Below are 27500 nucleotides of genomic sequence, written 5' to 3'. Positions count from 1 at the left end.
CACACACACACACACACACACACACACAACACACACACACACACACACACACACACACAACATACTAATATATATATATATATATATATATATATATATATATATATATATATATATATATATATACATACACCATACATACATATATATATACATACATATATATACATACTATATATATATATATATATATATATATATATATATATATGTATATATATATAATATATATATATATATATATTATACACCACATATTATATGTGTGTGTGTGTGTGTGTGTGTGTGTGTGTGTGTGTGTGTGTGTGTGTGTGTGTGTGTGTGTGTGTGTGTGTGTGTGTGTGTGTGTGTGTGTGTGTGTATGTATGTATGTATGTATGTATGTATATATATATATATGTGTGTGTGTGTGTGAAATGAAAACTACAATTAAGTATCATGCTGTGACCACGGCGGTTCAAACATGAACCTACCGTAAAAAAAAAAAAAAAAAAAAAAAAAAAAAAAAAAATATATATATATATAATATATATATACACCTTTCTGTCTCCTTAGTCTCTCCTCTCTCTCTCTCTCTCTCTCTCTCTCTCTCTCTCTCTCTCTCTCTCTCCTCTCTCTCGTCCCTCTTCTCCTCTCTCTTCTCCGTCTCTCTCTCTCTCTTTCTCATCTTCTCATCTTTCTCTCTCTTCTCTCTCTCTCTCTCTCTCTCTCTCTCTCCTCTCTCTCTCATCTCTTCTCTCTCATCTCTCTCTCTCTATATAATATATATATATATATATATATATATATATATATATATATATATTATATATATATATGAATATATATGTATATATATATGTTGTAATAATATATTAATATATATATATATATATATATATATATATATATATATATATATAGATATAGATATAGATATAGATATAGATATAGATATAGATATATAGATATATATATATATATATATCTTTGTCTCTCTATCTCTTTCTCTCTCTCAGATTCCACCAAACACAGAATAGCGTCTCCTTTTCCAAAACCCACTTAGATTACAACAGCGAATATCCTCGCAACTCAAGGTATAATCACTTAATTATATCTCCTCACCCACCGCCTTCGGACTCAGTTCTCGGTCTTGAGTAAAATATTTAAAGAAATCGCAATTGTAATGAATTGCCGAAGACATTATTAAATATTTCCGTAAAAGAACCTGCGTTATATAGGTTTGTACACATCGCCCCGCTTTTGGAATGCTTAATTCGTACCAAGAACAAGCCGGCGAGCCTAGAACGGTATCTACAGCAGAGTTCAGTGGCTAGACGGTAAGGCATGGTACGTCGGGATGCCCAGATGGTATTCACAGCAAAGGGGAGGAGGGAGGATGGCCCAGATGGTACCCACATCACCTGAGACGGGATAGTATTCCACTCAGGTCTGTTAATTGGGCTCCTCACTTGATGATCACTTTGCAGGTCTTGAGCCGCTGAGTCTCCCCGCGACGGCCGGTGTGTTCTGCCCCTCCCCGCCCTCATAACCGCCTCCCGCAGCGCCCTCCGCCTCCAGCTTGGGACTCGCCTCCCGCGCTCCCGAAGCGCCTTGCGCCCTTCGTCGTCGCCCTCCTTCGTCTCGGTTCCCTCCGCGCGGCGATTCGGCTCGCGGGCTCGTCCCTTCGTCGTCCCCGGCGTCCGAACGGGTCGTCGGAGAGCTCGCATCAGCTTTAAGCCGAAGCCACGACGCGGGTGTCGGGACAGCGGAGTGGTTCCCTCAGCATGGGTCCCGAACGTACGGAACCTGACGCGCTGGCCCCGCCGCCATTGTTTCGTCCTTTAAGAGTCGGCCGGCCGCGCTCGCCCTCTACAATTAAGGCATTTGGGTCGGCCTCGGTGACTTGTTTTATGGTAAACAGGGACGCTTGAACTCGTTAGGGTCTGCGTCAACGGAGGAACGGAGGGAGGGAGAGGGAGAGGGAGATGGGGGGGGGAGAAGGGAAGGGAGGAGAAAGAGAAAGACAGACAGGCAGACGGAGAAAAATAAAAACGAAAAAAAAAACGGAGAGACATAAAACACATAGATGAGAGAGAAGGAAAGAAAGAAAAGAGAGATATCTAAAGAAAGCGAAAAATAATAAGAGAAAGGCTAAAGAAAGAATCATCGTTGTCAATCGTCTGTCGAACTCGTGCCGGCTTTAGGCTATATTTGCATTGTTTACTTTATTTCCCTGCGGTTATGGTCGACTCTCAGGTGCAAGGAACAAAAAAACAAGCTTTTTCTCAGCGCGGGAAGAGAGAATTACGGTATCTCCGAAGCTGCTCTGACACATACACACATACACATCACGCCCACACTCCTTCTATGGCGTGGGTAACGTAACGCTCTCTCTCTTTTCTCTCTCTCTCTCTCTCTCTCTCTCTCTCTCTCTCTCTCTCTCTCTCTCTCTCTCTATATCTATATATATATATATATATATATATATATATATATATATATATATATATCTTTCTATCTATCTATCTATCTGTATCTCTCTCTCTCTCTCTCTCTTTCTCTCTCTCTCTCTCCTCTCTCTCTTCTTCTCTCTATCTCTCTCTTTCCTCAACTCTACTCTCTTCTACTCTCTCTCTCTCTCTCTCTCACGCTCTCTCTCGCTATATCTATCTATCTATCTATCTATCTATCTATCTATCTATCTATCTATCTATCTATCTATTATATATATATATATATATATATATATATATATATATAAACATATAAACATATAAACATACCACACACACACACACACACACACACACACACACACACACACACACACACACACACACACACACACACACACACACACACACACACACACACACACACTAACTTTCTTCCACTTCGTCCAGACACTCCCTCTCTCCCAGACGGCCCCTGCTCCACCCACCCTTACCTTCCCTCACCTCTCCCTCCCCTCCCCTCCCTCCCCTCCCCCTCCCTCCCTCCCTCCCCTCCCCTCCCCTCCCCTCCCCTCCCCTCCCTCCCTCCCCTCCCTCCCTTCCCTCCCTCCTCCCTCCCCTCCCTCCCTCCCTCCCCTCCCTCCCTCCCTCCCTCCCTCCCACACTCGAAGCTGTTGTACAGTCTGCGGTCGCTTGGTCTCCATCGGCGTGACACCCCCGGGGCCCATTACGCTCCGTGGTTGACCCGGTGTGGCCGCGAACGTCAACGCTGGCGAGGGTCACTGACGAAGACACTAACCAGGTCCTTGAGGGCGGAAGAGGGAGAGGGGAAAGGGTGAAAGGGGTGGGGGAGGAGAAAGAATGAGGGGAAGGGGGGAGAGAGGAAAGAGAATTGGGGAGGATGGGGAAGGGACAAAGGAGAGAAATAGGGGGGGAGGAGCAATGAGAAGAAGGAGAGGGAATGTTAGGGAAGGGAAGACGAAGGGGGGTGATAGAAGAAAGAGAGGAGAAGGGAGAAGGAAGGAGGAGGGGTGGAGAAGGAGGTAGGAAAGGGAAGAGGCGAGAGAGAAAGAAAGCGTATATGTCACACCCCATTTCCGTTTTTCTGTTTTTTTTTTGTTTTTTTCTTTTTTTCTTTCCTTCGTCTTTTCTTAAGATAATTAGAAATACGACTGACTAAGATTTTATTCACGAATTCCTTTTTTTTTTCTCTCTCTCTTTTATTTCTTTTTTTTTTAACATTGACCTCTAGGCTTCGGTGTCACGACGAAAAAATGTGTCAGTTTTGTTTAACTATTTTCACACATTTTCTTGATATTTGATTCATTTTATCTGTTCTTTGACACCCGGGCTAAACAGTGTCACTTTACGGGGGGGGGGGGGGTGAGCTGACTCCAGTTTGAGAATTTACGTAAAAGCGAAGGATGAAATTAAGCTGTAATGGATAATAAGGATGACAGTGACAATGATAACAAGAATGAGAATGGTAGTCATAATGATGATAGTGATAATAATGATAATATTGATAGGGTATCGATAACGATTGTGACAATGATGATAATGATAATGGTAATAGTAATAATGGTAATTAATGATAATTATGATGATAATGATAGTAGTGGTGATAATGATAATGTTCATGGTAATAATAATGGTATTAATAATAACGATAATAATAATAGTAATGATAATGATAATATTGAGAAAAATGATAATGATGATGATATATCCATTCGCTGCGGTAAAATAACGTAAATATGAGAAACAACACCAGAAGAAAATGATATAATAGCGAAATACGAAGCTGGGAAAGAGAGAGAGAAAAAGAGGAAGGGGGAGGAAGAGGCAAAAAGCAGGGGAAAGAAGAGGGGGAACATAGGAAGGGAGAAAAGGGGAGAAAATGAAAAGGAAAAAATGAATAGGAGAAAAGGAAAAGAAAGAGAAACGTGAGGAATTGGAGTAAAGGATATGGAGGGAAAGAAACAGAAGGAGAAAAAAAATCTGGAAGAAAGAATATAGGAAGGGAAGATGGAGGGACGAATGAGAGGGGAGAGGGGGATGCGAGTGAGGGAGGGGAGAGTAGGGGGCAGGGCGAGGGGAAAAGTGTCGTGTTGCGGTCGCCATGACAACGGAGGTGTTGGCAGCCGTTTGTGGTCGCACCTCGTCAAGGCTCTGGGGGTCATTTCTGGCACTTTAACGGTTAGTTCGTTCTCATTAGCCGCAACTTTCCCACGGCGAGCCATAACCCTGTGGGAGAGAAAGGGGGGGGGAGGGTGGAAGATGGGGGAGGATGGGGCGGAGGGGGTGGATGCTGAGGATGAAAGGGAGGGGGAGGGTAGGGGATGGGGAGGTTAGGGTGGATGCTGAGGATGAAAGGGGGGGGGTAGGGGATGGGGATGTTAGGGTGGATGCTGAGGATGAAAGGGGGGGGTAGGGGATGGGGATGTTAGGATGGATGCTGAGGAGGAAAGGGGGGGTAGGGAAGATAGGGTGATGCTGTTTGGGGGAAGAAGATGAGAAGGAGGAGAGAAAGAGACAGAGAAAGAGAGAGGAGAAAGGCAGACAGTCCGATAAAGAGAGAGAGAGAGAGAGAGAGAGAGAGAGAGAGAGGAGAGAGAGAGGGAGAGAGAAGGAGAGAGAGACGAGAGAGGAGAGAAGAGAGACAGAACAGACAGAAGAGACGAGAGAAAGAGAGAGAATAGAGGAGAGAGAGATGATAGAGAGAAGAGAGAGAGAGATGAGAGAGAGAGAGAGAGAGAGAGAGAGAGAGAGAGAGAGAATAGAGATACAGAGAAAGATCGAGTTATGATAATTAGAGACTTCTGAAACGGAGTAAGAAATAGAGAAGAAACACAATAACTCGAGATATATAAAAACCTACAAAGTGTTGCTGTTGTTGAACGACCTGCGCGCCATCTCTCAGCGATGCGTGGAATTAATGGGCCGTTTTTCTTTTGTTTTGTTTTACCCGCCGTATTAATTTCAGCGCGACGGCGTCAAAAGCTCTCTCTCTCTCCTCTCTTCCTTCTCCTCTTCAGCTTCTCTCTTCCTCTCTCTCTCTCTCGGGGGGTAGGGGATTTGGGGTGTTAAAAAAGGGGGGGTGGGGGGGGAAAAGGGGTTTGGGGAAAAAGGGGGGGTGGGGGGGGTTTTGGGGGGGGAAAATGGGGGGATTTTTTTTTTTTTTGGGGGGGGGGGGGGGGGGGTTGGGGGGGGAGGGAAAAAAGGGGGGGGGGGAAAGAGAAAGAGGGAGGGGGGGAAAAAGGGGGAGGGGGAAGAAAAAGGGGGGAAGGGAAAAAAGGGGGGGAAAAGAGAAGAGAAAAGAGGGGGAGGGGGGAAGGAAAGAGAAGAGAGAGAGAGAGAAAAAGAGGAGGAGAAGAGAGAGAGAGAGAGAGAGAGAGAGAGAGAGAAGAAAAAGGGAAAGAGAAAAGAGGAAAAGAAAAGAAGGAAGAAAAAAGTAAAGAAAAAAAAAAGGGGGAAGGGGGAAAAGCGGGGGAAGGGGTGGGGGAAAAAGGGGAAAAAGGGGGGGGGGAAAAATTAAAAAAAAAAAAAAAAAAAAAAAAAAAAAAAAAAAAAAAGGTGGGGGGGGGGGGGGGGGGGGGGGGGGGGTTAAAAAGGGGGGGGGAAAAAAAAAAAAAAAACCCCCCCTTTCCCGGGTTTTTTCTTTTTCTTTTTTTTTCCCTGGGCCCCTTCCCCCCCAAAAACCCCCTTTTTTTTTTTTTTTTTTTTTTCCCCCCCCCCCCTTTTTTCCCCCCCCTTTTTTTTTTTTTTCCCCCCTTTTTTTTTTTTTCCCCCCCCCCCCCCTCCCCCTCCCCTCCTCCCCTCTTCCCTTTTCTCTCTCTCTTCTCCTCTCCCCCCCTCTCTCCCCTTTTTCTCCCCTTTTTCTCCTCCCCTTTCTCTTCCCCCTCCCCTTTTTTCCCCCCCTCCCCCCCCTTTTTCCCCCTTTCTCTCTCCCCTCTCTCTTTTTTTTTTCTTTTTCCTCTCTCTCTCTTTCTAAATTTTTCCCTCCTTCTCTTCTCTCCTCTCTCCCCTCCTTTCCCTCCTCCCCTTTTCCCTTTCTTCTTCCCTTTTCCCCTTCTCTCCCTTTTCCCCCTTTCTCCCCCTTTTCCTCTCTCCCCCCTCTTTCCCCTTTTTTTTTTCCCCCCTCCTCCCCCTTCCCTCCCTCCCTCCCCCCCCCCCTCCCCCCCCCCCCTCCCTCTCTCTCTTTTTTCTCTCTCTCTTCCCCTTTCTCTTTTCCCCTTCTCTCCCTCTCTCCTCTTTTTCCCCCTTCTTTATCTTTTTTTCCCCCCTTTTTCCCCTTTTTTCCCTCTTTCTTCCTTCTTTTCTCCCCTTTCTCCCTCTCCCCCCCTCTCCCCCTTTTTTCTCTCTCTCTCCCCCCTTTTCCCCCTTTTCCTCCTCTCCTCTCTTTCTCTCTTCTCTCCCTTCTCCTCTCCCCTTCCTCCTTTTCCCCCCCCTCTCCCTCCCTCCCCCCCTTCCCCTTTCTCTCCCCCCCCTTTTTCCTTTTCCCTCCCCCCCTTTTTCTTCCCCCTTTTTCTTTTTCCCCCCCCCCCTCCCCCCCTCCCCCCCTCCCTCCCCCCTCTCTCTCTCTTTTTCCCCCCTCTCTCTCTTTTCTTTTCTATTTTTTCTCTTCTCTCCCTTCTTTCTTTTCCCCTTCCCCTCCCCCCCCTTTTCCTCCCCCCCCTTTCCCCTCTCTCCTCCCCCCCCCCCCCTTTTCTCCCCTTCCCCCAAAAACCCCCCTTTCTCCCCCCCCCTTTCCTCCCCCCTTTTTCCCCCTCTTCTCTCTCTCTCCCCCCCCTCCTTTCTCTCCCCCCCCTCCTCCCTCCTCCCTCCCTCTCCTCTCTCCCCTTCCTTTCCCTCCTCTTCCCCCTCCCCCTTTCTTTTTCTCCCCCCTTTTCCCCCCCTCTTTCTCCCCCTTTTCTCCCCTCTCCTCCTTCCCCCCTTCTTTTTTTCCCCCCCCTTTTTCCCTTTTCCTTTTTTCCCCTTTTCCTCTCTTTTCCTCTCTCTCCTCCCCCCCCCTTTCCCCCCCCCCCCCCCCCCTTTCCTCCTCTCTCTCTTTTCCCTTTTTTTCCCCCCTTTTTCCCTTTCTCCTCTCTCTCTCTCCCCTCTCCCTTTCCCTCCTCCCTCCCTCCCTCCCTCCCTCTCTCTCTCTCTCCCCCCCCCCCCTTTCCCCCTTTTCCCCTTCCCTCTTTTTTCCTCCCCCTCCTCCTTTTTCCCTTTTTTTTTCCCCTCTTTTCTCTCCTCCCCTTTTCTTCCCCTCTTTTCCCCTCCCCTTCTCTTTTTCTTCTTCTCTCCCCTCTCCTCTCAACTTTTTCCCTTTCCCCTTTCCCTTTAAAACTTCTCTCTTTTCTTCTTTCTCTCCTTTCCCCTCCCCTCCCTCCCTTCTCTCCCCCCCCCTCCCCCTCCCTCCCCCTCCTCCTCTCCCCCCCCTCCCCCCCCCCCCCCCCCCCCCCTCCCCCCTTTTTTCCCCTCCCTCTCTCTCTCCCCCCCTTTTTTTCCCCCTCCTCCCCTCCTCTCTCCCCTCCCCTCCCCCCCCCCCTTTTCCCTCCCCCCTCCCTTTCCCCTCTCTCCCTCCTCTCTCTTTCTTTCCCCCCCTTTTCGAGGGAATAAAGAAGGTGTCCATCTGGCCGGCACTGACATCCAAAGGAAAAGAAAAATCCCACGGCACTGCCCTGGAAAAGGGACCCGGCCCCCTTTGGTCTGGCCCCCATGGGGTTCTAACGGGGGGGTGGGGGGGGGAACCTCACCACGTCTGGAGAAAACCTCATATACGGGAAAAAGGGGAGAAAGAGGGGAGCAAAAATATTATTCTATTTAAAGAAGAGAGAGAGAGAGAAAAAAAAACGGAAAAAAAGAGAAAAGAAAAAGGGGGTGGGAGTGGAGGGGGGGAATATGGAATGAAGGAGAATATATTTACGTTGCAATTTTCCGATTCATCAAAGCGTCGCGGACTTAATGACAATTTCGTCGGATTTTGGCCAAACACCAAATTTCTTCTTCGAGACGGGAAAAGAAAACAGATGGCTTAATTGGGCGCCCCTTTCCCCCTTTTTTCTCTCTCTCTTCCTCTTCTCTTTTCGTCTCTTTCCTTTATCTCCTCTCTTTTCTTCGCCTTTCTTTTTTCTCTTTTCTTCTGTCTTCTCTTCTTGTATCTTTTTCCTTTTTGTATTTTTCTCTTCTCTCCTCCTCTCTCTCTCTTCTCTTCTCTCCTCCCCTCCTCTCTCCTCTCCTCTCTCTCTCTCTCCTCTCTCTCTCTCCTCCCCCCCCTCCCTCCCTCCTCCCTCCCTCCTCCTCTCTCCCCCTCCTTCCTCCCTCTCCTTCTCTCTCTCTCTCTCTTCTTCTCTCTTCCCCCCCCCCCTCTCTCCTCCCTCCTCTCTCCCCTTCTTCTCCCCTCTCTCTCTCTCTCCTCTTCTTCTTTCCCCCCTTCTCTTCCCCCCCCCCCCCCCCCCCCCCCACCCCACACACACACACCCACACACACACACACACACACACACACCACACACCACACACACAACACACACAACACACACACACACACACACACACACCTCGCGGGGGCAGTGTATGCGTGCTGTACTCGCGTAACTGTCTATGTTGATCATTCATTCATGTTGTTTTACGATGTTGTGGATCTGCTCTTCTGCTGATCAGCTGATCGTGACGCTGTGAATGAGACGCGGCATGATTGAACGATACTTTTTATTTTCGTTTTTTTTTTTTTTCTTTTTTTTTCTTAACGTTATTAGATTCATGTTTCGGCCTGTGTTTTGTCATTTGCGGGTTTTTTTTCTTCAAAATTCACTTTCTCTCTTTTTTCATTATTGTTTGAGTTATTGTACTGTGTGTGTGTGTGTGTGTGCGTGCGTGCGTGCGTGTGTGCGTGTGTGTGTGTGTGTGTGTGTGTGTGTGTGTGTGTGTGTGTGTGTGTTTTGTGTTTTGTGTGGGGGTGGGGGTGGGGGTGGGGGTGGGGTGGGGTGTGTGTGTGTGTGTGTGTATATGTGTGTGTGCGTGTGAAGGGAACGGCGGTTATATTAACAAAGCGGCCCTTCCCCGCCCTTGGCAAAAGCTGCATTTCGCTCGTCCATTTGTCTCGAGAGAAACTCCTTTTTCTTCGCAGACAGTTCTCAATGAAGAAATAAGGAAAGAAAAACAGAGAGAAGGAAAGAAAAATTGCTTTCTCATTTTCGCTGTTCTTGAGTACGCCGAGGTGCAAGATGTCACCAGATTTTTCCTTTTTTTTCGAACGGCAGGTGAACAGCTGATTAGTTTGAATCAACCTGGATTATTTTTAGTTTGTTCATAAGCGTGTGTGTGTGTTGGGGTGTCTCATTTATTTCTCTCTTGGTTGATTAGTGGATGTATTTGTATCTTTCCCTCCCTCCCTCCCTCCCTCACTCCCTCATCCTCCCTCCCCCTCCTCTTTTTTCCCTCCCCCTTTCCCCCCCCCCCCCCCCCTCCTCTGCTCTCTTCTTCCTCCCCCTTTCCCTACCCCCTCCTCCTTTCTCTTCCCTCTCCTCCCCCTCTCCTCTCGCTCTCCCCTCCCCTTGCTCTCCTTTTTCCCCTCTCCCTCTCCCTCTCTCGCCTCCCCTCCCTTCCCCCCCTCTCCCCTCTCCCTCCCTCTCCCCCTCCCTCTCCCCCCCCTCCCTCTCCCCCTCCCTCTCCCTCTCCCCCTCCCCCTCCCCCTCCCCCTCCTTGGCACCGTCCTCCGTCGTCGTCGCCTCAACCGACGCCTGACGAAACCCGACGGTGACAAACGGAACCTTGGGGAGGGGGGGGTGTTGGTAGAGGGGAAGGATGGAAGGGGGGGAGGGGGGCTCAAGCGCTGACGTTCTCTGACGTTCTTGCTGATCCCCCCCCACTCAACCCCCCCCACGCCCGAGAACCTCTTGCATCGGCGCCCCTAAAAGAGATTGCCTCCGTCATCCTCTCTCTCTCTCTTGTCTCTCTACCTTTTGCTTTATTCCCCCTCCCGCCCCCCCTTCTCCGCTTCTATTTTTAAATCCCCCTCCTTCCCCCCCTCTATTATTCTACTGTCTACCTTCTCTCCTATTATCTTTTTCCCCTTTTTTCCTTTCTTCATCTACCCTTTGATTCATTCTCTTTCCCCATCTCTACCTTTTCCCACTCACCCTTCTTCATCTTTTGCTTTTTCTACCCCTTGCCTCTTACCCTTTGTTTTACTTCTTCTCCTTACCTCCCACCTCCTTACCTCTTGCCTCTCTTCATCTCCCGTTTCCTTTTTCTTTCCTCTCATCTGTTTCTCCTTTTATTGCGGTGCACTTCCTTGCATCTTCGTTGGTCTCTGCTACTCGGGAAGGGGATAGGGGCAGGGAGGTGGAGAAAGGGGTAGGGAGTGGGTAGGAGGAGGAAAGGGAGGTGGGAGTGGGTAGGAGGAGGAAGGAGGTGGAAGTGGGTAGGAGGAGGAAGGGCAGAAGAGAGGAGGTATAGGAAGGCAGGAGGGGAGGGGGGACAGGTAGGTGGGTGAGAAAGGGTTGCAGAGCGAGGCGAAGGAGGGGAGAAGAGATCAGATAAAAGCAGTGACATGACACTGTACCGTACCGCGCCGGGCTCCCCCTCTGCCGCCGCCGCCGCCGCTATCTCGCTCATCCCGACGTCGCCCGGCACAACACGCCGACCCGCCGCCCTCCGTCGCGGCCTCTGTTCCGGCGTCGGCGGGCTGCCCTCGGGGTATCTATGGGCTGCCCTCGGGGTATCTATGGGCTGCCCTCGGGGTATCTATGGGCTGCCCTCCGGCGGTGTCTTTGGCTTGCCCTCCGGCGATGCCCTTCGATGGTACCATTTAATAGTGGCCTTCGGTGATCCCCTTCTTCACTGCCCTTGGGCGGTGCCCCGGGGCGCGGGCGCGGGGTGGTGGGCGCCTCGTCAATAAAGCATGAGGACAGATTTACCCGGGTGAGGCGTGAGACACCGCCTCTCGCCCGCCCTGCCGGTGTCAGCTTTCTGGCACTATGCGAGCAATGCGGCTGATGCCACGCCCAGGGTAGCTAATGTGGCACTGTTCTCCTCCGCCTGCCGTTCCTCTGCCTGCGGCGTGGCACTACTGCTCCCTAGTTTACCCACGAGGTGTTGATGCCCTCCTGCTGCGTCGCCAAAGTAGCTGCAAAATGCCCAAACAGTGTGGCCAGAAAGGTGCCTCTCCTTTCCCTTCGCCGGCAGTGTAGCCAATGTCTCCTCCCGGCGTTTTTCCCTCGGCGCGTCTTGGGTTTTGCTCCTATTCAGAGTAGCTTTGCCGGGGACGTTATCGTTGCTTGTTAGCTTGTCGCGTGTACCAAGCGTCAGAGAACGGAGCCACGGTGCCACAGAGGGTGCCACGGAGGGATAGTAGTGGCACCGGTAAATCTCCGCTGACACCGTTGCAATGCTCGGTTGGCCAGCGAGGAATACCATAGCTTGTAACAGTGTTGGCAGCGCTGGCGACCCTGCAATACTCGTGGTGTTTGTAACACGAAAAAATCTTTTTATTTCTCTCTCTCTCTCTCTCTCTCTCTCTCTCTCTCTCTCTCTCTCTCTCTCTCTCTCTCTCTCTCTCTCTCTCTCTCTCTCTCTCTCTCTCTCTCTCTCTCTCTCCCTCTCTCCCTCGCTCACCCTCCCTCCCTCTCTCTTTTCCTCCTTCACCACCTCCCCTTCCCGTCACACAATCCACCCTCCACCCCCTCCCTCCCCCTCCCCCCCCTCCAGCGTCTCCGTCGAGCCAGTAAAGAGAGGGTGTTTAGCGCGTACAGGGCAGCGGTCAGGCCTCAATGGCACGCATGGCTCCCGGGGTTTTTCTAAGGCTCGGAGGGGCTTAGGATGGCACTGCGAACCACCAGGGGGAAGGAGGGAGGGAGGGAGGGAAGGGGGGAATTAGCAGTCCGTCGCCGCTGTTTGTTTGATGGCCATGGGGAAGGGGCCAGGAGGGCGGGGACGGGAGGGGGGGAGGGCACTAAGATTCTAAGAGAGAGGGGATGAAGGTAGGAGGGGGGGGGTTAATGGGAGTAGGGAAGGGGGAAGCAGAAGAGAAGAGAGAGAGGGAATTGGATAGAGAGGGGTGGGAGGAGAGAAGAAGGGAGGGGGGAGCCATATAAGAGATTACGGAGAGGAAGGGGAGAGTAAGGGGGATGAGAAGAGAGAAGGATAGAGAGAAAATGGGGAAGGAGAGAATAGAAGGGAACGGAGATAGAGAGGAGGATAGAGAGTATGAGGGGGGGATGGAGGAAGAGAGAAGAGGGATAGGGGAGAGTAAAATGGGAGGAGAGGAGGAGGAAGAGTGAAGGGGAATGGGGGATTGGGGATGGGGGGGAATAGGGGATAGGGGTAGGGATGGAGGAGATCATGGGGTTGTCTACGACTCGTCCCTTATCGGCGTCGGAATGTTAATTGCTTGCGTCTTTTACGTGTCGATAGAGCGCCGCGATCTGTCCGGCGATGGTGCGAGGCGATGGTGCGATATCGATAGTGTGGTGGCGATGGTGACTGATAATGGCGATGCACCCGTGTAGATAGGTTTTAATTGGGCACATGTTCTTCCCTTTTTCGGGTTTAATAACGCGATAATGCTGATGTCATTAGAGAGAGAGAGAGAGAGAGAGAGAGAGAGAGAGAGAGAGAGAGAGAGAGAGAGAGAGACAAAGACAGAGACAAGAGGAAGTAAGGAAGAAAGAAAAGGAAAGATAAATGCGTATACACCATATATTTAATTTCTTTATTTTTCTTTGGTCTTTATCTCCTTTCTTAAAGCCTGCCACCCTCGCACACCTTTATAATGTCGAGATGGAACGCTAGAAGCATCAGAGAAAAGGTCAGATGAGAGAGGACAGCTGTGGAGATCTTTCTGCGTGAGCGATGTGCGTCTGTCTGAAAGGGTTGTGTGTGTGTGTGTGTGTGTGTGTGTGTGTGTGTGTGTGTGTGTGTGTGTGTGTGTGTGTGTGTGTGTGTGTGTGTGTGTGTGTGTGTGTGTGTGTGTTTGTCAACTCCCATTACCCACTTATAAATAACCTTCTTATATCTTCCTTTCACTTCCATCCTTCCCCTACCATATCCCCCCCCTCCACCCTCACAAACACATCCCCATGACCCCATTCACCCCCCTACAACTTCCCCAACACCACCCCCTCCCACACAAACACTCAAGACACCTTTCTTCCCCCTGCAACATATTCTGTTACACCCCCAAGCCACCGGGAGTTTATATCACACACGACTAAGGCTAACAGCTCCATCTGATAGCAGGTACTCTATGTGCGGCGCTTGTGTCGGGGTGGGGGAGGGATGGAGGGAGGGAGGGAGTGGAGGGAATGGAGGGAGGGAGGGAGGGAGGGAGGGAGGGATGGAGGAGGGAGGGAGGGAGGGAGTGGCGAGAGCGTGCAGTTGAGGAGGAGTGAGGGAGGAAGGGATGAGAGTGTGCCGAGGAGGGGTGAGGGTGGGGGGTGAGAGTGTGGGGGAAGCGGGTGATGGAGTGAGGGAAGGAGGGGTGAGAGTGTGCTGGGAGGGGGTGGGGGAGAGGCTGTATACAGGGTGAGAGAGGATAAGGAATGTAGTAAAGGGAGGAGGGAGGTGAAAGAGGAGGTTGTAGGAGCAAGGAAGGGGGAGAGGGAGAGAGGACGCAGTATAATAAAAAGGGGGTGAAGAGGCAGAGTGGGGAGAGAAGGGAAGGGGACGATGGAAGAGTAGGTGGTAGAGAGAGAGAGAGAGAGAGAGAGAGGAGAGGAGAGCGGAGGTAAGAAGGGAGAGGGAGAGAGAGAGAGGAGAGGGAGAGAGAGAGGGAGAGAGAGAGAGAGAGAGAGAGAGAGAGAGAGAGAGAATGAGAGAAATAGAGAGAAAGAAAGAGAATGAGAGAAAGAGAGAGAAAGAAAGAAAGTAATAAAGAGAGAGACAGAGAAGGGGTGATACAGAGAAAGAAGAACAAGGTGGTGGAGAGAGAGAGAGAGGAAGGAGACGATGGTCAGAGAGGGAGGGAGGGATGCAGGAGGGGGGTGAGGGTGTGTGTGTAGCCGTCAGAGAGAACCGCACACGATAAATGGTCCAACCAGACCACAATGGCCGTTCTCATTACCTGAGCAGGAACTCGGCTGAAGAAAGAGTTAGTTAGAAGAGATGTCACTCGAGAGGGGGTGGGGGAGAGAGGGAGAGAAGGAGGGAAAGGAAAGATAGATAGGAAGGATAGAGGGGAGAGAGAAGGACGGAAAGGAAGAAGGAAAGGGATAGGAAAAGGGATAGATAGGGGGAGAGAAGGAAGACGGAAAGGGAGAAGGAAAAGGATATGATAGGGGGAGGGAGAAGGGAGAAGGAAGGGAGGGAAAGGAGAAAGGAAAGGATAATGGGGAAGGAGAAGGGAAGAGAAGGAGAAGAGAGTGATATTTTAGGACTATAGGGGGAAAAGGAGATAGGCGAGTGTAGGGGTATAAACAACGTCGAATAGGAAAATTGGAGGAAGACAGACTATCCGTTGAACTTTTTTTTTATCTTCTTGAAAAGTCTGATGCGTTTCGTTTTTTTCTGTTTTTTCTTCTCCTTCCTTTATTGAAATGCGGTGCACACGACTTATGAACATGATTGACGTCGGTGCTGCAACATGTGGTAATAGTCTTTATAATTTAGTATTATATTAGAGAGATAAGAGAGGTGAAGAGAGGGCATGAGAGGAAGCTAGCGCTAAGAAGTTAAAAAGACATAAAAAGAAGAGAGAGAGAGAGAGAAATAGAGAGAGAGAGATAGAGAGAGAGGGAGAGAGAGGGAGAGAGAGAGAGAGCTAGAGCTAGAGCTAGAGCTAGAGCGCTAGAGAGAGAAGTAGAGAGAGAGAGGAGAGAGAGAGAGAGAGAGAGAGAGAGAGAGAACAAAGATGAATGAATACCCAGAAAACTAATTGAACTTTGAGTTGCATTAAGTTGCATTATCCTAACCGCCGACACACCCCGCTTTCACGGCGAATGATACACACAAGCATTTTATTATTTAACCGCCGGGAGAATAGCCGCAGGAAACAAAGCATGACCAAAGGCAAGTGCGAGCATCGGAGGAGGCGGCGATGACGAGCGAACGCAAATGAGAATACGTTTTAGTCAAAAGCAAAAGTTTATGTCGCCCGCCTCGTGGGGGTGACTCGGTACAAACCGCGGCAGCGACTGAACGCGAACACGCGTCATTATCACGTACACACACATACGGGCGCGTGCATGCACACACACACGCACACTCAAACGCACGCGCGCTTACACACACACACACACACACACACACACACACACACACACACACACACACACACACACACACACAAAATCATCACACTAAAGTGATAGACTCCCCCCCCCCCCCCATTTATACTGCCCATCTCACTCCTCACTTTCCCCTCCCTCTTCCCTCTTCCCTCTTCCCTCTTCCCTCTTCCCTCTTCCTCACTCACCATATTCCCCTCTCTCCCCCCCCCCTCTTTCCCCTCCCTCTTCCCTCTTCCTCACTCACCATATTCCCCTTTCCCCCCCCCTCTTTCCCCTCCCCATCTCCTATCTTCTTTCTCCTATCCTCTTCCTTCCCCTTCCCCCACTTCTTCCTCCCTCCCTCCCCCCCCTTTGCCCCCCAACATAGACATTATCTTGCTCCGACTCAACACGGGGGGGGGGTGATCAAGGGATAGGGGGGGGGGTCATGACTAATGACAGGTAGCCGGGTGGCATTATTTTAATCGTCAGACTTATTAGAATAATCACTGATTTTACGAGGGGGGAAGAGGAGAAAGAAGTGGAAGAGGGGAAGGAGAAGGAGGAGGAGAAGGAAACTGAGTAAAAGGAGGAGTAAGACGAGGAGGAGGAGTAACGAGGAGGAGAACGAAAAGGAAGAGGAGGAGGAAGGAAGAGGAGGAAGAGGAGAATAGAAGAAAGAGGAGTGGGAGGAGATTTATTCCCCGTGACAGAAGGCGATCGACTGCAAATGATCCGTCAGCTTATCCAGTCGTGGTGGGCGACTCGCGGCGACCGAGGCTGCTGCATGAGAATGACTAATTACGCGCTGCTGTGCTTAATGACCCGCGGGAGGCAATCAGCTGATATACGGCGATAGCGTCTCGGGGATCGTCTTGTTCTGGGGTGAGCGGTCTCCCTTCCTCCCTCCCTCTCTCTCTCTCTCTCTCACTCTCTCTCTCTCTCTCTCTCTCTCTCTCTCTCTCTCTCTCTCTCTCTCTCTCTCTTCTCTCTCTCTCTCATTCTCTCTCTCTTCTCTCTCTCTCTCTCTCTCTCTTCCTCTCCTCTCCTCTCCTCTCCTCTTCTCTCTCCTCTCTCCCTCTCCCTCTCCCTCTTCTCCTCTCCTATTTTCTATCCTCCTTCTTCTTCCCCTTCTTCCCTTGTACTCTGATTATCTCCCTTACCTCTCTTCTTTCTCCTCCATTTCTTCCCTACACCTTGTTTCCCCTTGTTTATCTTCCTTCTCTTCCCTTCCCTTTCTGCCCCCTTCCCTGCACTCACCCCCTCCTCCCACATCTTCCAGAATTGACTGTACAGGGGCGGGGAGAATAAGGGTGGGGGGGAAGGGGAAGGGAGGGAGGGGGAAGGGGAAGGGGAAGGGAGGGGGGAAGGGGAAGGGAGGAGGGAAGGGGAAGGGAGGGAGGGGGAAGGGGAAGGGAGGGAGGTGGTTAGGTGAAGATGGTGTCCGGCGAACCACAATACTTCATGATAATACCCGAGCTGTCACTAAGGCCGGATTGTTCCGCCAATCAGCGCACAGAACCCGCAATGCACGATGTTGTGATTGGTGGATTCTTCGTCGTGTCAGCGGTTTGCCGGAATTTGATTGGGGGAGGGGGGTTGGAGGGGGGAAGGGGGAGGAGGGGCTGACGGGCTGACGGGGTGGGGGGATAGGAGGGAGAATGGAGGGGAAGGAGGACGGAGAAGAGGTGGGAGGGAAGAAAGAAAGGGGTGTGAGGGAAGGGGGGGGGAGAATGAATGGGGGATGGGGAATGGTAGAAGAGGGGGGGGAGGGAATGGGAGACGAGGAGTGGGGAGTAGTGAAGGGAATGTGAAGAGGCATGAGGAAGAGGGAAAAGAGAGGGGAAGTTCAAGAGAAGAAAAAAGGAAGCAAGGGGAAGAGGGAGTGGGAGGGGAAGCGAGAGTGACGGGAAGTGAAGGGGAGAGGGGGGAGAGGAGTGGGGGAAGGAAAGGGAGGTGGGGAGAGTAGGCGGCATGACTCAGCACCTATTGTATGAGAGAGAGAGAGAGAGAGAGAGAGAGAGAGAGAGAGAGAGAGAGAGAGAGAGAGAGAGAGAGAGAGAGAGAGAGAGAGAGAGAAATGAGAGAGAGGTGTGTTTAGATCGTAGGTGCTAAACTGACACTTGTTGAAGAGGAATATTGGGCTGGGACGGGGAGGAGGGGGGGGGCATAGTGGTTGAGTATGGGGGAAGAGAGGAAGAAGAGGAGAGGGATAAAGGGAATGGAGAAAGGGGATAACAGTGCAAGAAGGAAAAGAGACAAGCAAGGACGAAAGAGGGAAAATGAGGAAGCGGTGATGTGTTGGGATATGTATAGCCTTGTATACTGATGAGGCTGTGCTGAATATTAGGAAATGCTGGGTGCTGGGGAGACAGACATACAGATCGATAGATAGACAGTTCGACAGACGGACGGACTGATCGACAGACAGACAGACGGATCGACAGAAAGACAGACGGTCAGGTAGACGGATCGACAGAAAGACAGACAAAGAAAAATAAGGGGTAGAAAAGAGAGAAAAAAAAAAAAAAGAGACAGAGACATAGACAGGCACAGACAGACAAAAAGAGAGGAAGTGACAAACAGAACAGTCCCAGGCAAACAGAAAGACAAAGGCCAAAAGAAACGGAGAGAGAGAGAGAGGGAGAGAGAGGGGGGGTGAGGGATTTAAGAGTCCCCCTCCCCCTCCCCCTCCACACACACACACACACACACACACACACACACACACACACACACACACACACACACACACACACACACACACACACACACACACACACACACACACACACACACTCACACACTTACACACACTCACACACAAATGGGCGTCCAAGCGTTGGACCACGGGCGTGGGCGTGTGTGTAGCAGAGACAAGTGGTTGTAGGTGTTTATTAGGTGCTGATGGGCAGCAGGTGCACGTGTGTGGGTATTTATGGAGTGGTTTATAGAGTTACTCCCGCCATACTACAATCGTGTGGGAGTCGAGAAACGATGTGTTGATGGCCGGGAGGGGAAGGAATTTTCGAGATGGTAACCCCCCCCCCTTTTTTTTAGGCTTTTAGATGATGTATATGTCTGTTTGATTATTATATAAATATATATATTTTTACGCAACTTCCCTTTCCCTTCCTCTCCTCTCCCCAGCACATATACACTGATGATTACGTAATAATCGTGTGGGATGACGCAAAAACACTGATGATGACGTAACAAGACTGATGACGTAACAACACTGATGATGACGCAAAAGCACTAATGATTACGTAACAACACTGATGATAACTCAAAAACGCTGATGATGACGCAGAAGCACTAATGATGACGTAACAACACTGATGATGACTCAAAAACACCGATGATGACGTAACAAGTGGTGAGGGTTAAAGAAGGTGTCACCAGAGAGAGATCCACTTTTTATTAATTATGGGTCCGGCTCTGATCACGGCAGCCTCTCTGGGGCCCCTCTTTTTATGATGGGCGGGGGGGGAGAGGGGGGAAGGGGATGAAGGAGGAGAGAAGAGATGGAGGGAGAAGAAGGAGGAGAGAAGAGATGGAAGGAGAAGGAGGAGGAGAGAAAGGGGAAGAGGAGAAGGGGGAAGCATTTCGAAGAAGGGTGACATACACATACTCTCTCTCTCTCTCTCTCTCTCTCTCTCTCTCTCTCTCTCTCTCTCTCTCTCTCTCTCTCTCTCTCTCTCTCTCTCTCTCTCTCTCTCTCTCGTCCCCTCGGCTTTGTTGTGAATCCCCGCCTTGTTACCTGACAAACTAAGTGATTTATTGCACGAAACGTTGCTGTGATCGAGGTGATGGCGCTGCTGTGCTGGATGGGGATCGTGGTTCGCTGTGGCGATGCTGTGCTGTTGCAAGATCATCGTTCTGCAATGAGAAAGGGGGAGGGGGGAGAGGAAGGGGTTAATGGCAGATGCAATATTTATTGATTTATTCCTTATTTATTTATTTATTTATTTATTTATTTATTTATTTTAATGCTGTGATGGAGTGTGGAGTGCGGAGTGTGGTAACTCTGTTGTGGAATGTGATGTGGGATGTGGTAACACTGTGGTGGAATGTGGAGTGTGGGTTGTGGGAACATTGTAGTGGAATGTGGAGCATAGGTTGTAGTAACACTGGTGGAATGTGGAGCGTGGCTTGTGGAACGCGTTGTTGGAATGTGGAATTTGGGATGCAGATCACTGGTAAACGTTGGAATGTTATAATTTGGAACACTGGGGAATAGATCATGGCGAGTGTTTGTTGCGTTGCATTGATAGATTTGCAAACGTTATAATAATCAACGTTTGCAAATCACTCCAGCCAAGAGAAGTAACACTTTTTATTATATTATAGAAACCATTCGAAATCAATTGGCGAATGATAACAAAAAATAGTCAAAGCACAATCACAAGCAATTAATCATCTCCTCCTCTCTCTCTCTCTCTCTCTCTCTCTCTCTCTCTCTCTCCCCTCCTCTCTCTCTCTCTCTCTCTCTCTCTCTCTCTCTCTCTCTCTCTCTCTCTCACTCTCTACACATCACACACAACACACACACACACACACACACACACACACACACACACACACACACAGCACACACACACACAACACGCACACACACACACACACACACACAACACACACACAACACACACACACACACACACACACAACACACACACAACACAACACATATATATATATAATATATATATATATATATATATAAAATATATATATGTATATATATATATATATATATATATATATATATTTTTTTTTATATATATATATGTATATATATATATATATATTAGACTTAGAAACCAACATAATGACGGTACCCACGATGCCACATAACCGCGGGCTTGTGGTATGCTAAACCCTTGGTAGCAAGGTGGTATCGGTGTTGTCATGGTAACGTTATAGTGTTGCGGTGGCGGCGGTGGCGAGTCTGCTTCCGGTGTTGCGGGCTGGGATGAGGTAATGAAGTGGTTTGCCAGTTTACCGGCGCGTGGGCGTGGGATAACCCTTTTAAGGGGGGTGGAATAAGGGGGTGGAAGTGGATTGTTGTGTTTGAAGTGGATTACGGGGGAGTGGAAGGGAGTGGGAGTAGGATTTTTCTTTCTTTCTTTTTTTTGTGGAGATGCTCGTGTTTTAAGTGGATTGCACTCGGCGCGGTAGTGAATTTTTTTTTTACGTGAATTACATAGGATGTGGGTCTTTTCATGGCCTAATTGGAAACATTTCTTTCAGTGGATTATACAAGTAATGTTAGTGGATTTTCTTGTCTTTTACCTGGAGTATTTGTATAAGATTTGTTCTTCAAGTGGATGAGCGAGGATGCATATCTATAAATAAATTTATACACTTTATTCCCCTGATGTTGTGGGTATTAGGTGGGGGATGGTGACCTCTCGCGGTGGCAGAGGTCAGAGAAAGCGGGTAGAAGAATGTTATAGTAATAGTTGTGGTGGTAGTAGTAGTAGTGATAGTTGCTGTACTAGTGGTGGTAGTAGTAGTATTTGTTGTTGTTGTTGTAGTAGTAGTGGTAGTAGTGGTGGTAATGTTAGTGGTAGCGGTAGCTGTTGTAGTAGCAATAGTAGCAATAGTAGTGGCGTCGTAACAGCAGTGACGGCATGGCGGATGCGCAGTTCAACGGAGGCGGTGGTGAGCAGCAAGTGCGGAGGAGCGGTTAGCGGCATATTAAACCATTACGATTCAGTAGGAGGTGATTTCTTGGCTGAGGCGGCGGCTACGCCTCGCCCAGACTTATTTACGGGGTTACGCCCACTCCGCAGCGCAGCGCCCTGTCCAGCCCGCACCGCCCGCGCCAGGCCGTGGGGCTGCGACGGCGGGGCTGAGCGAAGCGGCGGGGCGAGCGAGCGAAGCTTTGTGGGAGGGAGGAGGTCGGGTGAGACGGGGCCAGTGATGAGGACGTATTTGTATTGCGGTGTATAAATGACCTGTGTGCAAATGACTTAATTTTCGTCACTCTCTCTCTCTCTTTCTCCCCCCTCTCGCTCTCTCGCCCTCGCATTAAATCGGATATTTTATATCGCGTTCGATCGCTCATGCATACGGCCTGGCAGATCGCGTGCCGTGACGGGGGTGCTGGCAGGACGCGTAAGGGAGGGGAGGGAGGGAGGGAGGGTGGGGACGTGGACATTTCACAACACTTAGGGGGACCTGATCCTTTAGGTCAGCCCTGAAGCGCTCCTTAAAGCGAAGCCCTCCTAAATGACCGTCGGGCGGCTCCTCACTGAACCGATATTAAATAAAATGTCGTGTGAATCGCAGAGACACTTCATTACCATAAACGTCCAGAGCTGTGATATCACGGGAGCAAATTGCCAGCGTGCAGTTAGCCGGGGGAGGGGGAAGGGCGGGGTAACACGGGACTTCATAAAAGACTTAACTAAGCTAGGATTTCCTTTGTGGTGCTGCTTCTTCTGCCTTCCTTGGCTCACTGCGCTGTGGTATCGCTACCGCCGCCGCTGTGACACTGTATCCCGCTATCACTAGTGAGACAGTGACACTGTATCCCGCTATCACTAGTGAGACAGTGACACTGTATCCCGCTATCACTAGTGAGACAGTGACACTGTATCCCGCTATCACGAGTGCGACGGTGACACTGTAGCTCGCTATATCCGCACCACGATGCCTGTATCTTCCTGTGTGTCCTGAGGCCTCGCGATACAGAGACGAGACCCCCCACCTTCATCGGCTGAGAATCACTCGTCCATCCCTCCCTCGCGCCCTCTTCCCCTCTCTCCCTTTCCCCTCCACCTCTTCCCCCCCCCTCCCCCTTCCTCCCTCCTTCCCAAGGGTTAGGGCACGAAGGACAGTACGAAAGACAGTCCTCCACCTTTCCATCCCCCACCTCCTCTCCCTTTCCCCCTCCCCCTTGGCCAGAACACAACCCGGAGGAGGAAGCTCGGCCAGAACACGATCTGGGGGTCTCGAGAGCGCCCTCATTAGTATCGAATTGTTTCCCCGGGGCCGAAGCGGCTTTGGATTACCGACCGAAGCAACCCGAACTATCCTCCGGTCCCCTCGCCCTCGCCCCTATCCATCCACCATCCCTCCCTTTCTCCCCCATTTCCCCCCTCGACCCCCCACCCCCACCCCCTCGACCCCCTTTCCTACCCTCCCTTCGCCTATTGGCTACCGTGACGTGATTGTCAACAGCTATCGGGCGACGCAACGGCTAGTCCTCGGTTCCTCTCCGAAGACGCGAGTCGAAACACCTTGCGAAGGCGACCCACGCGACCTCGCTTTATCTTTCCTTGGCTTGACCCCATTTTACGTCTGACCTCGCTTGCGTTCTGGGATGCGATTACGAAGGAGGAGGAGGAGGAGGAGAGGAAGAGAGGGGGGAAAAAAGGAGTGTGTGTGGAAAAGGGTTGTAAGGAAGGGTGAAGGTGAAAAGAAAAGGTGAAAGGAGAAGAGGAAAGGAGGCAGTCAGAGAAAATGTTTGTGAACGTGTGAAATTCCGAGAAGAGAAAGAGGAGAAAAAAAGTACATGTAAAAGGATAAAAAAAACGTAAGAGAGAGAGAAAAGGCGAATATGAAAGAAGATATATATAGAGAGAAGAAGAGTGTTGTTAATTGATTTGGTTTCAGCGAAGTCGTGGGAGCAATGTCTGCGTCGCTGGTAGCAAGGAGTCCTCAAGATGCCTTCGCAAGGAGTGATAAGGAGTGTGAGTTGTGCTATATTTGTCCGCCTGGTCAGGTTTATGTAGGTGTGAGTGTGTGTATTTTCGTCTGCTCTCTTATTTCCATCTATCTATTTGTCTCTTTACATATCTGTGTGTATGTGTTTTTCGTCTGCGCTTTTATTTCCCTCTATCTATTTGCATCTGCTTTATCTCTGCTGCGATCTATTTGCGTTTATTATCAGACGAAACATTTTCCGCAAATTTCTTAATAGTGTTCGCAAGGTCAAGATCCACACCTAGAGATAGTGACGATTTATGGTGAATTACCTGTGGGTTTTATGGAAATTTATGGTGAAGACTTTTTTTTATAGAAATATATTATGTTATAGTGGTGTAAGATCTGGTTTTCCGCTGATGGTCTTGTGGCTTTAAGAAGGGAGATTATGAAAGGGAGGAAGAAGAAGAAGAAGAAGGAAGAGGAGAGTGGAGGCAGTGTGGCAAATTTAGCGCCAGTTATGACACAAATGGCCCCCTCCATGTTACGGCTTTGGCACCCCTGTCACGACTTGTACTTGCGTGTTACAAGTTAATGTTCACGAGGCTGATGTGTTGTCGCTAACAGTTTTTAGCGTGTTACAGGCTTATCACATCATCTGTTGCCCGGTCCGTGTTGCAGGTGTTGCAATTATTCGTGACGTTAATGTTCGGCGTTGAGGATTTAGCCACTCTCAGCATATTGAATCTGTTGCAGATGTTGAGGCTGGTTTAGACATTCATTTTTTTTCTTTTTTTTTTCTTTTTTCTTCTCTTTTTTTCTTACAGAGGCGGAGATTTTTGTTGATTTTCGTGCATGTTAGTCCATTTTGTATCACAGGCCCTCCTAAAAGCGTTTGTAAGTCGACCCTTACAAACGACTTTGGTACTACGAGAAAGTCATTAACCACATCCCCCCCCTACCATCACTACCACCCCTTCTACCTACCCCCTCCCCCTCCCCTCCCCACATTAAGTGTCAACGGGAGAAACAAACGTATCCTCCCTGCAACTTAAATGCAACTTTGATCAACCCCTCGCATAAATACATCCCACCGAACTTCTCTAACTTATGTCTCTCCGCGTTACCATTCTGCCCGTTCCTCCTCGACGCCGTGCCGTGCATACTTCATTTATTAACTCGTGTGTTCTCTCTCTCTCTCTCTCGTCGCAGGTTTAGCAGTGGGCGGGGACTACCTCGGTATGAGCGGGTTAGCGGCGACGAGGCTAAGCGAGCCTCATCTTGTCCCCTCCTCCACCCTCACCTCCGCGGACCTCCCCTCGTTTCTGGATGGTAAGTACTCTGGAACATGCTTGTTTGTTTTGTTTTGTTTTGTTTTGTTTAAAGGGTTTGTTTATTGTCTGTTTGTCGGTCTGTTTTTTTCTCTCTCTCTCGCTTTTAGGGCTCTCTGTCTATTGAGTCTCTGTTTGTCTCTGCTTTCTTAATTTTTTTCTGGCTCTTTTTCTTCTTTCTCACTCTTCTTCTCTCTCTCTCTCTCTCTCTCTCTCTCTCTCTCTCTCTCTCTCTCTCTCTCTCTCTCTCTCTCTCTCTCTCTCTCTCTCTCTCTCTCTCTCTCTCTCTCTCTCTTTCTCTCTCGTTCTTCCCTCTCTCTCTCTCTTTCTTTTCGCTCTCTTTTTTTCTCTATTTTTTCTCTCCCTCTCCCTCTCTCCCTTCTCCCTTCTCCCTCCCTCTTCTCTCCCTCTCAATTTTCCCTCATTTTCTTATTCTAATTCTTGCCCTCTATATCACTGGTCTATAAATCTTCTTTCACACAATCGCGTTTTTAATGTAGCACTGCTGCCATGCAAAAGGACCGCTGATTAGCCCAATTGTCTGCCGTGCGGTTCAACGTCCAGTGTTTATTCTGCCGTTCGTGCATGACTGAAACCCGAGTGAATGACATAAGTCCGAGTTCATGATATAAATCCGAGTGCATGACAGAAACCCGAGTGCATGACATAATTCCCAATATATGACAGAAACCTGAGTACATGACATAAACCCGAGTGCATATGTATTGTGTGTATAAATATATATATATATATATATATATATATATATATATATATATATATATATATATATTGTTGTGTGTGTGTGTGTGGTGTGTGTGTGTGTGTGTGTGTGTGTGTGTGTGTTGTGTGTGTGTGTGTGTGTGTGGTGTGTGGGTGATAATATAATATATATATATATATATATATATATATATATATATATATATATATATATATATATATATAAATTTTTCTTTTTTCTTTAATACAAATGCAGGTACGGGACGGTACAGGCGACCCATGTCAATGTACCGTTGATGCATGTGTACCCCCGCCAGGATGGGTCAGGGTACGTCATGAACCCCTACAGGTTTAGTCTGACCTCTCCCTGGCTATGCTTTCTTCTCCTTTTTGAACCTCGCTCACTTATCTTCCTTATACCTCCCTCATCTTCTTGGATCTGCGTCCCCTCCTTATACTGTTTCCATTTCCATTCATTTCCGCCTTATACTCTACATCTCTTCTGATTCCCGGTTTCAGTTCAACTTTAACTAACAAATCTGTCTCTACTTCCTTATACTTTAATTCCTCCCCCCTTATACTTTCTTCCTGCTTCCTTATACCTTAATCCCTCACTCCTTATACTTTCTTCCCGCTTCCTTTAAACTCTACCCCTCCTCTTCCTTAACCCTTACTACCTTCATTACCCCTTATCCTCCATTTTCTTCCCCTCCTCCTCTACCTCCCCCTTTCCTTACACCTTAACCTCACCCTCATTATACCTTCTCCCCCTACTAACCCTCCCCCCCTTCGTTATGCCTCCCCCACTAACCCTCCCCCCCTTCGTTATACCTTCCCCCCACTAACCCTCCCCCCCTTCGTTATACCTCCCCCCACTAACCCTCCCCTCCTTCGTTATACCTGCCCCTCTTCGTTATACCTCCCCCCACTAACCCCCCCCCCCTTCGTTATACCTCCCCCACACACTAACCTGCCCCCCCCCCCTGGAGATCTCCCGACGCGTCAAGCCCGATAACAAAGACTCGGAAGAGCGCATGCGTCATCGTGCCCGACGCGAACCCGTGACCTGCCGTGAGAGGGTTTGACCTTATAAAACCCCCGATCACTTACGAGGCCGCTGAGAGGTCCTGTGGGCTGTTCCCTTCGTCTCGGGGAGGTTAAGGGGAGGTGGGAGAGGGGGAGAAAGGGAAAGAGAGTTGGGGGTGGAGGGGGAAGAGGTGGGAAAGGGAGAGAGAGATGGGGGTTAAGGAGGAGGTGGGAGAGGGAGAAAGGAAGAGAGAGTTGGGGGTGGGGGGGGAAAGAGAGAGAGAGAGAGAGAGAGGGGAGTGAGAGATGTTCGTGGTTGTACGCGTGTGAACAGACATGCGTGTGGCTATGTATGTACATAACCCATATGCATATACGAAGGCGTAATTCACCCATATCATACTGTCCACCCATGCAACCTCTTGACTCCACAGAACCCCACACGCACAACCAACCCCCACATAGATCCTCCCCTACACGCACACACAATTCCCACCTCCACCAAACCCCTCTCCCCTACCCCTTCTTCCCCCCACCTCCCCACCCCATACCCTCCTCTTTCCCCCAACTCCCCACCTCAAACCCCCGTCTTCCCCAACTCCTCACCCTCCCCAACCCTCTCACCCCCATACCTTCCCTCCCCCCACCCCTCCTTCTCCTTCCCCCCCATCCCTCCCTCCCCCTATCCCCCCACCCTTTAACGCCCCCCCACCTCCTCACCCACCCCCCCTTCCCCACCCCCCCACACACGCACACGCTGCCATAGATCTCGGGAGCGAGTGAGAGCAAGTGATATGAGCGGACCCTCTCAGCAGCTGTTGAGTGTCAGGCGCGGTGATGACAAGCTCACAGGCCAGTAAATACCGAGACGTGGCTATGAGAGTCGCTGTGTTTTTTTGGCACCGCCCCCCCCCCCCCCTTTCCCTTACTCCGTTTACTCCCTATCCTTTATTCCCCCCCCCCACACACACTATTTACGCCTCACCCCCACCCCCTTTCCCTACTCCCCTAGCCTTACCCTTTCTTGACCGCGTCTTTTCTGTTTTTTTTTCTCTCTCTTTCTGTCCTTTTTATTTATTTATTTGTTTATTAATTTATTTTATTTATCTATTTTTTTGTTGTATTTTTCTTTC

At 49.6% G+C, this 27500-nt stretch overlaps 1 protein-coding gene across 2 annotated transcripts in view; it reads left to right on the top strand.

Moving 5' to 3' along the window:
• Positions 1-27500, top strand: part of LOC119580399 (transcriptional activator cubitus interruptus-like) — a 74520-nt gene that overhangs the window by 13341 nt on the left and 33679 nt on the right. For both annotated transcript variants that reach the window (XM_037928532.1, XM_037928530.1), the window contains exon 2: positions 24500-24619. In XM_037928532.1, coding sequence (XP_037784460.1) covers positions 24500-24619 — 120 coding nt within the window. The remainder of the gene's footprint in view (positions 1-24499; positions 24620-27500) is intronic.

Source organism: Penaeus monodon, chromosome 13, assembly GCF_015228065.2.
Source record: "Penaeus monodon isolate SGIC_2016 chromosome 13, NSTDA_Pmon_1, whole genome shotgun sequence".
NCBI classification, from domain to species: Eukaryota; Metazoa; Arthropoda; class Malacostraca; order Decapoda; family Penaeidae; genus Penaeus; species Penaeus monodon.
The sequence above is the reverse complement of the archived record's forward strand: the minus strand, read 5'-3'. Positions and strand labels throughout refer to the sequence as shown.